Source organism: Durio zibethinus, chromosome 11 (assembly GCF_047325235.1).
Source record: "Durio zibethinus cultivar Kanyao isolate XHJ-2024 chromosome 11, ASM4732523v1, whole genome shotgun sequence".
NCBI lineage: Eukaryota > Viridiplantae > Streptophyta > Magnoliopsida > Malvales > Malvaceae > Durio > Durio zibethinus.
The window spans coordinates 4,817,588-4,830,385 of record NC_143172.1 but is presented as its reverse complement, the minus strand read 5'-3'; the positions used below and the strand labels follow the sequence as shown (position 1 = coordinate 4,830,385).

The window sequence follows — 12,798 nt, the reverse complement described above, 5'->3', positions numbered from 1 at the left end:
CTAAAATTTTTCCAAAGTAGACAAGTTGTGTCATGTGCAGCATGAATAAGATTTAGTGTTTTTCTTTTGTTTTTTGCTTTTTGATATATAAATAAATAAATAAATCATATTTCATGTGACATTGACATTGACATATTAGGTTTATGCGATTCATCCGTATTTTTTTATTTATAATTAACATGGTTCCCCATAATGGCGAAGAACCAGGGAGATATGCATGCCTGAGTTTTAATGGGACTTTCTCGGTTTTTTTTTGGACCATGTTATCTTAATTATTAGCCAGTGTTTTTTTTTTTCTATTATAGCCCTGACATTCTTGATACTTTTTCTTTGTACTATTAAATATACGAAACCTTTATGAATGCTTAAACCCTAAAGCTCAAATAGTCAAAGTTTGGTTTTAATATTTATCAATAATTTATGAATTCTATTGGAATTAGGAATTATATCCAACATAAAAAAGAAATAGGAAGTGTTGAGAGTGAGAAAAAAAAACCTGGATTTTGACTATCACAAGGAAAGCTGGAATTTTAGGAAGAAAACTTTTCTATATAAAGAAAAAGTATGACCTTCACCGAATCTACCCAAAGAACTTTAAAAGCACCATTTAATTATTAATTTTAATCTTAGTTGGATGCTGAACCTTCACGAAATCTACCCAAAGTGAAGCCATTTTCTTCGATTCTCAATTACTCCCATTATTTAGTTGAAAACATCTATAGAAAAATGTGGATTGGATGTTTGCAGTTAGAATCCGAGTTGTTGATGTTTTGCAGTTTAATTCCCGTTCTGTGGATGCAGGGGAACTGAATTTTGGATTAGCAAATTCATTTGTGTTAGCGAAGGTACTGATGCAATATGGCCACGAATGCTACAAATGCAAGTCATTGTCCTTCTCCCATGACGGCTACGTCAAATGGGGTGTTCCAGGGTGATAATCCTTTGGATTATGCACTCCCGCTCGCCATCCTTCAGATATGCCTTGTGGTTGCCCTCACTCGCATTCTTGCTTTTCTTCTAAGGCCTTTACGGCAGCCTCGTGTCATCGCCGAGATTGTTGTAAGTTCATTTCTTTCTTTCTTTCCAACTTTTTCAAAACGGTTCAATCTTAACTGCGTGCACATAATCTAAATTTGTGAACAGTCAGTGCCGACAGCTTGCTGCAGTTTTTCATTAGCCTCACTTGGACAGACATTTAAACTTTCATTCCCAGATTGCATGTACTAGCTATGAATAAACAGCACATATAGAGTTGGTTTGTCAAATGATAACGGGGAGAATTAATGACTTCAATTTTTTTTGCACTTTCTTTGCAGGGAGGAATATTACTCGGCCCATCAGCTCTTGGTAGAAACAAAAAGTATCTGAATGCAATCTTCCCATCTAGAAGCCTTACGGTGTTGGATACTTTGGCCAATCTTGGTCTACTCTTCTTTCTATTTCTTGTCGGCTTAGAGTTGGATCCAAAATCACTCCGCCGAACGGGAAAGAAAGCTCTTTATGTAGCTCTTGCAGGGATTAGCCTTCCTTTTATATTAGGAATAGGAACATCATTCGCCCTTCGTGCAACTGTTTCAAAGGGTGCAAATGAAGCTCCATTTCTTGTATTCATGGGGGTTGCTCTTTCGATTACTGCCTTCCCTGTCTTAGCCCGTATTTTGGCTGAATTAAAGCTTTTAACTACAGATATTGGCCGAATGGCAATGTCAGCTGCGGCTGTGAATGATGTGGCCGCATGGATTCTGCTAGCTCTTGCCATTGCCTTATCAGGAACCGGCCATTCTCCCCTTGTATCATTGTGGGTTTTCTTGTGTGGATCTGGATTTGTCCTTTGCTGCATACTAATTGTCCCTCCTATATTCAAATGGATGGCACAGCGTTGCCCTCAGGGTGAACCAGTGGATGAATTGTATGTATGTGCAACTTTGGCTGCTGTTTTGGCAGCAGGTTTTGTTACTGATACAATTGGAATTCATGCCCTCTTCGGTGCATTTATAATTGGAGTTCTTATCCCCAAACAAGGCCCATTTGCTGGTGCCCTTGTAGAAAAAGTTGAAGATCTAGTTTCTGGCCTCTTCCTTCCTCTGTATTTTGTCTCCAGTGGATTGAAGACAAACGTAGCCACAATTCAAGGGGCTCAATCTTGGGGCCTCCTTGTTCTAGTGATTGCTACAGCATGTTTTGGAAAGATAGCTGGCACTGTTTCCGTTTCCCTTATGTGCAAGGTGCCTTTCACGGAGGCTCTAGCCCTTGGGTTCCTGATGAACACTAAAGGCTTGGTAGAGCTCATTGTTCTGAACATCGGTAAAGACAGAAAGGTAAATTAAACTTATTTTTGGCTGTTGGATTGCTCTCAAGGCCTTGAACAGCTCTATGTTTGTTCTGCTTACATATTTACTTGACTAATCATTTTTGCCAATTGATATTGCAGGTATTGAATGATCAAACATTTGCAATCATGGTTTTGATGGCCGTCTTTACAACTGTTATAACTACTCCCCTTGTGATGGCAGTATATAAGCCAGCAAAAAGAAAGGGTAAAGGTAATCACAAATACAAAACAATTGAGAGGAACGACACAAATAGTCAGCTTCGAATATTGGCCTGCTTCCACAGTACAAGAAGCATTCCCACTCTGATTAATCTCATTGAGGCTTCACGGGGAACCGAGAAAAAGGAAGGACTATGTGTCTACGCAATGCACCTCATGGAGCTCTCAGAAAGGCCATCCGCTATACTAATGGTCCACAAGGCAAGAAAGAATGGGCTACCCTTCTGGAATAAAGGGAAACAGTCTGATAGTGATCAAGTTGTTGTTGCTTTTGAGACTTTCGGGCAACTAAGCAGAGTGTCTGTCCGCCCAATGACTGCAATCTCAGCAATGTCTACCTTGCATGAGGATATCTGCGCTAGTGCTGAAAGAAAAAGGGCAGCCATGATAATTCTCCCGTTTCACATGCACCAGAGGGTGGATGGGGCATTTGAGGCGACTCGAACTGAGTATCGTTGGGTCAATAAGCGGGTTCTCGAGCAAGCACCATGCTCAGTGGGCATCTTAGTGGATCGCGGTCTTGGTGGAACCACCCATATATCAGCAAGCAATGTTTCTTCCAATATAACAGCCCTGTTCTTTGGGGGACATGATGATCGTGAAGCCCTTGCTTATGGTGCACGTATGGCAGAGCACCCTGGCATCAGTCTAACTGTTATTTGCTTCATACAGGGCCCTGAGGTTTCGAGTGAGATCGTCAGAGCTGATATAAACACAAGCTTCAATGCTTCAGAAGGATCAGCTGATGAACGGTTTCTGCTGGAATTTAAGAAGAAAATCTCAAATGACAGCTCAATAAGTTATGAAGAAAGAGACGTAAAAAATTCTACAGAAACCATTGAAGTAATTCGAGAATTCAACCGATGCAATCTTTTCGTGGTTGGTCGAATGCCTGAGAGTCAGATGACTGCAAAATTGAATGCTAAGAGTGACTGCCCTGAACTAGGGCCAGTAGGCAGCTTCTTGACTTCCCCTGAATTCTCAACTTCAGCATCTGTTTTGGTGGTACAACAGTATAGAATTACAAAGCAATCATCTCCTCCTTCAGTGACTTCTACAAAAGTTACAGAGACACCCGAAGAGGATCTAGAAAATGCATGATCATTCTTCAACTTTGCTCTGCCTTGGATAGTTGGATGTTCAGAATCACAATCAGTTTACAACCGTGATCTTTAAAATTAAATAGAATAATTGTATCTTACTTTCATGCATGATATCCGTAATTTCTTAAAATATGACAAAAGGATTTACAATTGTCAACAAAGAATCTAGTTCACTTCGTATAGAATATAATGTGGGAATTCTTTACTGTTGCTCTCCAAGTTTCACCCCTAAGCTGCTGGTATGCATAGTTTGGAAAACCAACACTTGTTAGATATACACATTTAATGATCATCATCTTTCTTTTGGAGTTTTTTCCCCAACAAAGGTATTTTGTAATCTTATTTCTTTAAATGGTGTGCTTTTGACTTTATTCCCAAAAGCATATAGTGTTGTACAGTTAAATCCATGTCAGCAAAAAAATTACACATCACTCTTCTTTCTCCAATCCCCCTCTTCTCTAACCCCCTGCGAGTTCGGTGAGTCTGACTCTGTTTCATTTTTATCTTTTGCCAATAGCAAGGACATTGGCTAAGAATGAAATAATAGTCTCCAAAAATGAAATATTGGGAAAGTAAAATGAAAAAAATCCAAATACAAAACAATTTAAGGTCACTCTTGATTGTGACTTATGATTTGTGAACAGCTTTGTTGTTCTCCATCCAAATCCAGCAATTCCAGTAAGCGATGGATAATTCTCTTTCATAATAAGAAGACACCTTAAAAAATTTCAAGTAATAAAAATGTCCATTGACTAGATCATTTGAATGGTTCTCCTTCATTTTTAGGTGATAATAAAAGTAAGAAATCACCATTAAGCAAATTATTTCCAAGATATTGCCTTTGTGGATGCGGGTGGAGTTTTGGAATAAAGTAAAATGCTTAATCTTTGAAGATTACAAATCAATTGTTTAAAAAAAAAAAAAAACGAAAATTGATATAAAAATATACGAGGATTTTGCATCAGTAATTAAAACATTCTATTAGATTGGTTTCTGTTTCTAATTTTTTTTCTCAACCATAAAGATCATTTTTATTCATAAAAAGTTAGCAATTGTAATACATAAAAGCCTGGTTCAAAACTATCAGCAAAACAAAGCCTAAATAAGCCACCAGTTCAAACCGAATCTTCCTCTAAAAATCAAAATAGCTTACAACAAAACAAAAAAGAAACCAGCTCAATCCACCCCACTTAGCTAAAGAGTTAGCAAAACATTAGCTTTTCTAAACATATGAACAAAATCAATCACACCAATCTTCTTAGTAAGCTTATCAATCTCATTCACAGTGTCCCATTTCTTCCAAAGTCTGAATTCAAGCTTTATAGACCTAAGATAATGCTATCATTGAGTGAGAATCAGCAAAAAAAAGAACACTTTTTAAACCAAGAAGACTTTGAAAAACCTGCAGCACCATTATAATTACCAAGATATCAGCAATATTAACATCTTGCAAGCCAAGCAATCCAAAAAAAACATTCCCAAAACTCAACTAGAATAATCCCTTAATTCCCCAACACATATTGCCTTACCTTGTTTTCCTTTAACTAAAAATCAACCTTAAACTCAAACCTATAAAAAGGACATGTCATGAGAACATACATATCACTTTTGACTCCAATGAAGATTAAAAAAAACAAAAAAAGGATGGTATTGAGGAACATTGCAAAATCATTCCCTCTATAACAACTTTTCTTGACACGTCTAGAAAACAGCATAGCAAATTGATATTCTCAACAAGCCTCATTATGCAACCTCCCAACATCCCAAGATCTATTTTGCGAGATAACACTCAAAATGATCTGGATGTTGATCCAGCAACAAGGGGTTGCAGCAAATTTCAAGGAGAAATTATATACAATTGCCTTATAAGCTTATCATTTTCCATCATCCAAACCAAAGTTCACTTCCATCCGAAGATCATCGTGAAGATTCTTTTCCACTCAATCTGTTGTCTGCAAAATTATCTAACTCAATCACCTATCAAATTTATCACAAATTCACAATTATTGAAATGAAACATCACCACATAGAGCAAACCTAAATCTGTTTTACAGCCTCAAATTCCAAAAATCCACCCCATAACATCAATTAATTATCAACCAAATCTCATGAAACCAAACATTTACCACAAAGCAATAAAATATATATAAGATCCATTCCCTTAATAAGAGCAAATCAATCATAAATCTTATATAGCTATAATTGATCACAACTGAACTTTTATTAAAAGAACCATTTTTCCCTATTGACAAAAACACTCTCAATCTCTCGCTAGCTAAAATTGAAACCTAATTACCATTATCAGAGTCCTATATTCTCTCAATTCTTCTATTATCGCATTAATCCAGTTTAATCTTCTAAATAAAAATGGGTTTTGTATCCCACCTTAACTTAGTGCTTAAAGCTTTAGGATCTTAAGATTGATTTCTCTTTTAAAATTTTTTAAAATTGATCTCTGTTAGTAATGAAAAAGAAGAATAAATCCTTTTTAATTAAATTTTATCAAAATTTGAAGATATTTTTTATAAATTTTTAGATTTAAAAAAAATTTTAGATTTTTTTATTTTAAACTTTTAAGTTTTTGTGAATTTTTTTTAATTTTAAGAAATTATTATTTTTATTAAAATTTTCTTTTTTATTTTTTATTAAAATTTTGAAATTTTTTAAAATTTTAAGTTTTAATAATTTTTTATTTTTATAATTTCTAAAAATATTTCATATTTTTTTAATTTTTTTATAATTTTTTAAAATAATTCAGATTTTTAAATTTTTTTTAAAATTTTAAAATTCTTTTTAATTTTTTGATTAATTCCGACATAACATTGGTTAAAATTTTTGACATGTACCAATTTTTTTATTGATTATTCATGTTACATTAATAAGTTAAATAACTACATTAATACAAACTGAAAAATAGATGGTGAAATAAAAATTCAAATATAAAACTTACAATTTTATTTTTCTTTAAATATTAGATCGATAAATATATATATATATATATATAATAGAAGAACTATTTTTAGAAATGGCTGTCAGTAGAATTTGGTAAAAGAACTTTGGATTGCTATTTGACCGATTACTGTTTTACCTTATGGCAACCCAAACCAAGAAACTAAAAGCAACTTGGAGGGTACGTTGTAAGCTTATAAATAGGTATTAGTTTGAAGAAAATTCTTGGTTTTTTTTTGGCCGCTAAAAATATTCTTGGGTTGAATGGTTATAATAATTTAAGGGTTGAATGGTTATAATAATTTAATGATATGTGGAAAAAGACCATCCCTTAACTCTAATAGAGATAGAGATGTTTAATTTTATATATATTTAATACAAATTTAATTTTTTATTTGAATAAAAGTAAATATTAAATTTTAAAAATAAAAATGAGTATAATTTAAATTTTTTTATTAAATATGAAAACATAGGTGAATAATAAAAATCTATTGGTACCCATATTTATATATATTTTTATATATAGTAAATAATTTTTTATTAAATAATATAAAATTTTATTTTATATTAATTAGAATTAATAAATTTTTATTTTAAATATAGATTAGTATATATTTATAAAAAATTATATAAAAATAAAAAAGATAAATTTTTGTTTTTGTTTTTTACAAAAATTACCAATATAAAAATTATCTATATTTATTAAATACTAATAAAATAAAAATAAAGTTAAATTTAAAAATATTTTTCGAATATAAACAAAAAATAAATATAATATAAAAATCATGAGATGAAATAAAAATTCTCTAGATCCGCATGTCCAACCAATTCTTTCGACAGATAGATTACGAAGTTGACCTCTTTTCCTAACGATAACGTCCTTTTAACGAATCCAAAGTCGATTGATTGGACAATCTTTAACAACAACAAATAACTAGCTTAGCCAACAATTATCCATTCCGTGGTATGTTGTGCTGTCCTATATAAAAAATCTAGTTGAAATCTACATAATGTTGTGCTGACTAGAAAAAATGAAAACCCTTATCATGTCCGGCTCCCAGAAAAATCTTCAACACTTCTGCCAAAAGTTTAAATAACAGGGAATTATTATATTTTTAATTTTAATGATCAAAATTTAATTTTGATAATCTCAATTATTAAGAAAAACAAAAATTTTAACCATCCAGCTGCCCTCTCACCGATTGTGGATATATGGCGTTTAAGATCACTGGAGGCAGAGTGTCGATTATTGTCCTTTGCGGAAGAAATGAAATGAATGATAGAATTGCAAATGGGGATAGATTTTATAGAGACCAATAGGGATAAATATATATATCAGAACAACTATATGTCAAGTTTTGCTGTATTCTTGAAAACAAATATCTCGCCACTTTTGCCAATGATCATCCCTTCCAACAACCGAAATTTGGGACACGCCGATTTTCACCATGGAGCATTTCTGGGTTCTAATTTCATTTGTTCTGTCATTTCATTAATCACTCTGTTGTTGACTGCGATTGTTTCCATTTGATTACTTTACACCAATATATTTGCTTAAGTTTGTGGTTGAAGTCTTTTTTTAATTTTTAATTTACTTTTAAATTTTTTTAAATTTTTTTATTTATTTTATTAAAAAAAATATTATACATATAAACTTTTTAAATTTTATAATTTTTAAATATCAACTCCACCTCGATTACATTATTACATTATTACTATATAAATTGAACTTTTATATAAATATAAAAGGTCTTTACCATTTCCATTAATAAATGATGGTAATTAGATTGGTACTTGACATCAAAGCATTTCCAATGAAATTAAATGATTAGGAGAAAAACAAAGAACCTCTTTCATCAGAAAGTGGGGGTAAGAAAAACTCCTTTCTTTTGGCCTAACAAGATTAAATGAACCTTCTAAGTTCACCTAGTCAAAAAGATTGTCTCGGAATTTATTGGTCTATAGTATGTGCTTTTGAGCAAGTTTTTCGGCTACCAGAAAAAAAAAAATGAAAGAAATTGAACCTTTATCGATGGAAAGTTATAGTAATTAAGCATGAATCGTACTCCTTACCTGTGCACACTCCAATGTACCCTCAAGGATGTACGATTTGATCTGAGTTCAAAATAAATACATCTTATCGTACGTTTAATTTATGTGAATATTTAAATTTAAGATTTAATTTAATTTATTTATATAATTAATTTTAAAAAATAATAATTAATAATTTTAAATTTTAAATTTCAATATTCTCTCTTTCTACTGCAATCATTTTGTCCAAAAATATTTTGTGAAGACAATTTAGTCTCGATAAAAATTACATCATCTTAATGAAAATCAAGCTATATTCGACTTTATGATTATGACAGCAAGCCTTCCACAATATTTAAAAGGGATAAATATAAAAATAATTTTTATACATTTTTATTAATTTGACACTTAAAAAAATAAAAATTTTTGTTTAATATTTTAACTTTAATTTCATCATTAACTTTGACATTTGAAACTAAGATTGTCATTCAATTTTATTAACATAACATGAATATCTAATAAAATATTAATATATATAAAAAAGTTCAATAAACATTATATAATCAATTACCATGTCAATATTAAAAAAATTTTTTTTTTAATTTTAAATTTTTTTAAAAAATCTAAAATAATTATAAAAATTATAAAAAATAAAAATGAAAATTTTAAAAATTTTAAAAAATATATGAAAACTTAAAAATTCAAAAAATCTCAAAAGTTTAATAAAAAATCTAAATTTTTTATAAAAAATCTGAAAAATTAAAAAATGAAAATATTAATAAAAAATAAATTTTAAAAAATTTCACAAAAACTTTAAAAATGAAAATCATAAAAATATAAATTTTTTGCTCCAAATTTTAAAAAGTTTTTTAAAAATTATAAAAAATTTCATTTTTTTGAATGTTACAATTTTAATTTTTTAATTTTTCAAAATTTTAAGATATTTTTTATAAATTTTTAGATTTAAAAAAAAATTAGATTTTTTTATTTTAAACTTTTAAGTTTTTGTGAATTTTTTTGAATTTTAAGAAATTATTATTTTTATTAAAATTTTCTTTTTTATTTTTTATTAAATTTTTGAAATTTTTTAAAATTTTAAGTTTTAATAATTTTTTATTTTTATAATTTCTAAAAATATTTCATATTTTTTTAATTTTTTTTATAATTTTTTAAAATAATTCAGATTTTTAAATTTTTTTAAAATTTTTAAAATTCTTTTTAATTTTTTGATTAATTCCGACATAACATTGATTAAAATTTTTGACATGTACCAATTTTTTATTGATTGTTCATGTTACATTAATAAGTTAAATAACTACATTAATACAAACTGAAAAATAGATGGTGAAATAAAAATTCAAATATAAAACTTATAATTTTATTTTTCTTTAAATATTAGATCGACAAAATATATATATATATATATATATATATATATATAATAGAAGAACTATTTTTAGAAATGGCTGTCAGTAGAATTTGGTAAAAGAACTTTGGATTGCTATTTGACCGATTACTGTTTCACCTTATGGCAACCCAAACCAAGAAACTAAAAGCAACTTGGAGGGTACGTTGTAAGCTTATAAATAGGTATTAGTTTGAAGAACATTCTTGGTTTTTTTTTGGCCGCTAAAAATATTCTTGGGTTGAATGGTTATAATAATTTAAGGGTTGAATGGTTGTAATAATTTAATGATATGTGGAAAAAGACCATCCCTTAACACTAATAGAGATAGAGATGTTAATTTTATATATATTTAATACAAATTTAATTTTTTATTTGAATAAAAGTAAATATTAAATTTTAAAAATAAAAATGAGTATAATTTAATTTTTTTTATTAAATATGAAAACATAGGTGAATAATAAAAAATCTATTGGTACCCATATTTATATATATATTTTTATATATAGTAAATAATTTTTTATTAAATAATATAAAATTTTATTTTAAATTAATTAGAATTAATAAATTTTTATTTTAAATATATATTAGTATATATTTATAAAAAAATTATATAAAAATAAAAACAAAAATAAAAAAATAAATTTTTATTTTTGTTTTTTTAAAAAATTATCAATATAAAAAATATCTATATTTATTAAATACTAATAAAATAAAAATAAAGTTAAATTTAAAAATATTTATCGAATATAAACAAAAAATAAATATAATATAAAAATCATGAGATGAAATAAAAAATTCTCTAGTTCCGCATATCCAACCAATTCTTTCGACAGATTGATTATGAAGTTGACCTCTGTTTCTCACAATAACTTCCTTTTAACGAAACCCAAGTCGATTGATTGGACAATCTTTAACAACAACAAATAACTAGCTTAGCCAACAATTATCCATTCCGTGGAATGTTGTGCTATCCTATATAAAAAATCTAGTTGAAATCTACATAATGTTGTGCTGACTAGAAAAAATGAAAACCCTTATCATGTCCGGCTCCCAGAAAAATCTTCAACACTTCTGCCAAAAGTTTAAATAACAGGGAATTATTATATTTTTAATTTTAATGATCAAAATTTAATTTTGATAATATCAATTATTAAGAAAAACAAAAATTTTAACCATCCAGCTGCCCTCTCACCGATTGTGGATATATGGCGTTTAAGATCACTGGAGGCAGAGTGTCGATTATTGTCCTTTGCGGAAGAAATGAAATGAATGATAGAATTGCAAATGAGGGTAGATTTTATAGAGACCAATAGGGATAAATATATATATCAGAACAACTATATGTCAAGTTTTGCTGTATTCTTGAAAACAAATATCTCGCCACTTTTGCCAATGATCATCCCTTCCAACAACCGAAATTTGGGACACGCCGATTTTCACCATGGAGCATTTCTGGGTTCTAATTTCATTTGTTCTGTCATTTCATTAATCACTCTGTTGTTGACTGCGATTGTTGCCATTTGATTACTTTACACCAATATATTTGCTTAAGTTTGTGGTTGAAGTCTTTTTTTTATTTTTAATTTACGTCTAATTTTTTAAAAAAATTTTATTTATTTTATTAAAAAAATATTATACATATAAATTCTTTAAAATTCATAATTTTTAAATATCAACTCCACTTCAATTACATTATTACATTATTAATACATAAATTGAACTTTTATATAAATGTAAAAGGTCTTTACCATTTCCATTAATAAATGATGGTAATTAGATTGGTACTTCACATCAAAGCATTTCCAATGAAATTAAATGATTAGGAGAAAAACAAAGAACCTCTTTCATCAGAAAGTGGCGGTAAGAAAAAAATTAAAAAGAACTGTAAATTGATTTAAAATTATAGTATTTAATTAGTTTTGGATTTATTTTTTTATTTGATTATGATTAAATTCAGGTATTAAATTTATATTAAATTCGGATAAAATTTCATATTAAAATATAAAAAAAATCACATCAAATTGAATTATATATTTTTATTAATTTTTATAAAATAAAAATCATAATTTTATATCAAAATATAATTAAATATATTAAAATAATATATAAAAAATAAAAAAAATTAAATTAAAAAAATAATAAATCAAATCAATAAAATTCGATTCGGTTCGATTTAAATTAAATCATATGAAAGATCAGCTCAAATTTTAAAAATTTATAATATTATATAAAATTTTATAAAAATCAAATTAAATATAATATGCTCTGAACCATTAACACTCTTATTAAAAAAAGTTATATGAAAATAAAATCAAATTCTAAAAATTAAAAAAAAGAAACAGTAAAGACAAAGTTAATACTATAAAATGTAAATCCACCCGATCTCAATAAGGTTGACAGGCCTTGATCATAACTAGAGTTGGTAATCTAACCCATACTTATCAAATTTTTTAATTTGATCCAATTTTATAAGATTTTTTTTTTAATTAGGTTTTAAGTTGAATAAGATAGGATATTTTTAAAAAAATATCAAAGTTAAGTTTTATACAAACTTCTCTCAACTTAATTTGATATAAATATATATTATTTTTTAATTAATTATTTAATTTTATATTTATATATATAATTAATATTTTATTATTTTCGAATTAAATTAATTACGAATTTCAATATATATGGATGGAATTAAATTTGAATATAAAAAACAATATCTTAATACTAAATCAAATAAATTCAAATATTAAATTTAAAAATTC

The 12,798-nt window shown here is 28.0% G+C and overlaps 1 protein-coding gene across 1 annotated transcript; it reads left to right on the top strand.

Annotated features, from left to right (window-relative positions):
* The first annotated feature begins 250 nt into the window (after positions 1-250).
* Positions 251-4,280, top strand: LOC111290529 (cation/H(+) antiporter 18-like). The gene is made up of 3 exons (XM_022881875.2): positions 251-1,059; positions 1,317-2,318; positions 2,432-4,280. The coding sequence occupies exons 1-3, from the start codon at positions 859-861 to the stop codon at positions 3,650-3,652; spliced, it is 2,424 nt and encodes an 807-aa protein (XP_022737610.2). The 5' UTR covers positions 251-858; the 3' UTR covers positions 3,653-4,280.
* Positions 4,281-12,798: the final 8,518 nt, after the last annotated feature.

What these genes read in the sequence shown, in the direction of transcription:
- LOC111290529 (XM_022881875.2), top strand. Translation starts at nt 859, where the DNA reads ATGGCCACGAATGCTACAAATGCAAGTCATTGTCCTTCTCCCATGACG. An exon ending in GTGTCATCGCCGAGATTGTT is followed by an intron (nt 1,060 to 1,316) that starts GTAAGTTCATTT and finishes CTTTCTTTGCAG; the next exon opens with GGAGGAATATTACTCGGCCC. An exon ending in ACATCGGTAAAGACAGAAAG is followed by an intron (nt 2,319 to 2,431) that starts GTAAATTAAACT and finishes TTGATATTGCAG; the next exon opens with GTATTGAATGATCAAACATT.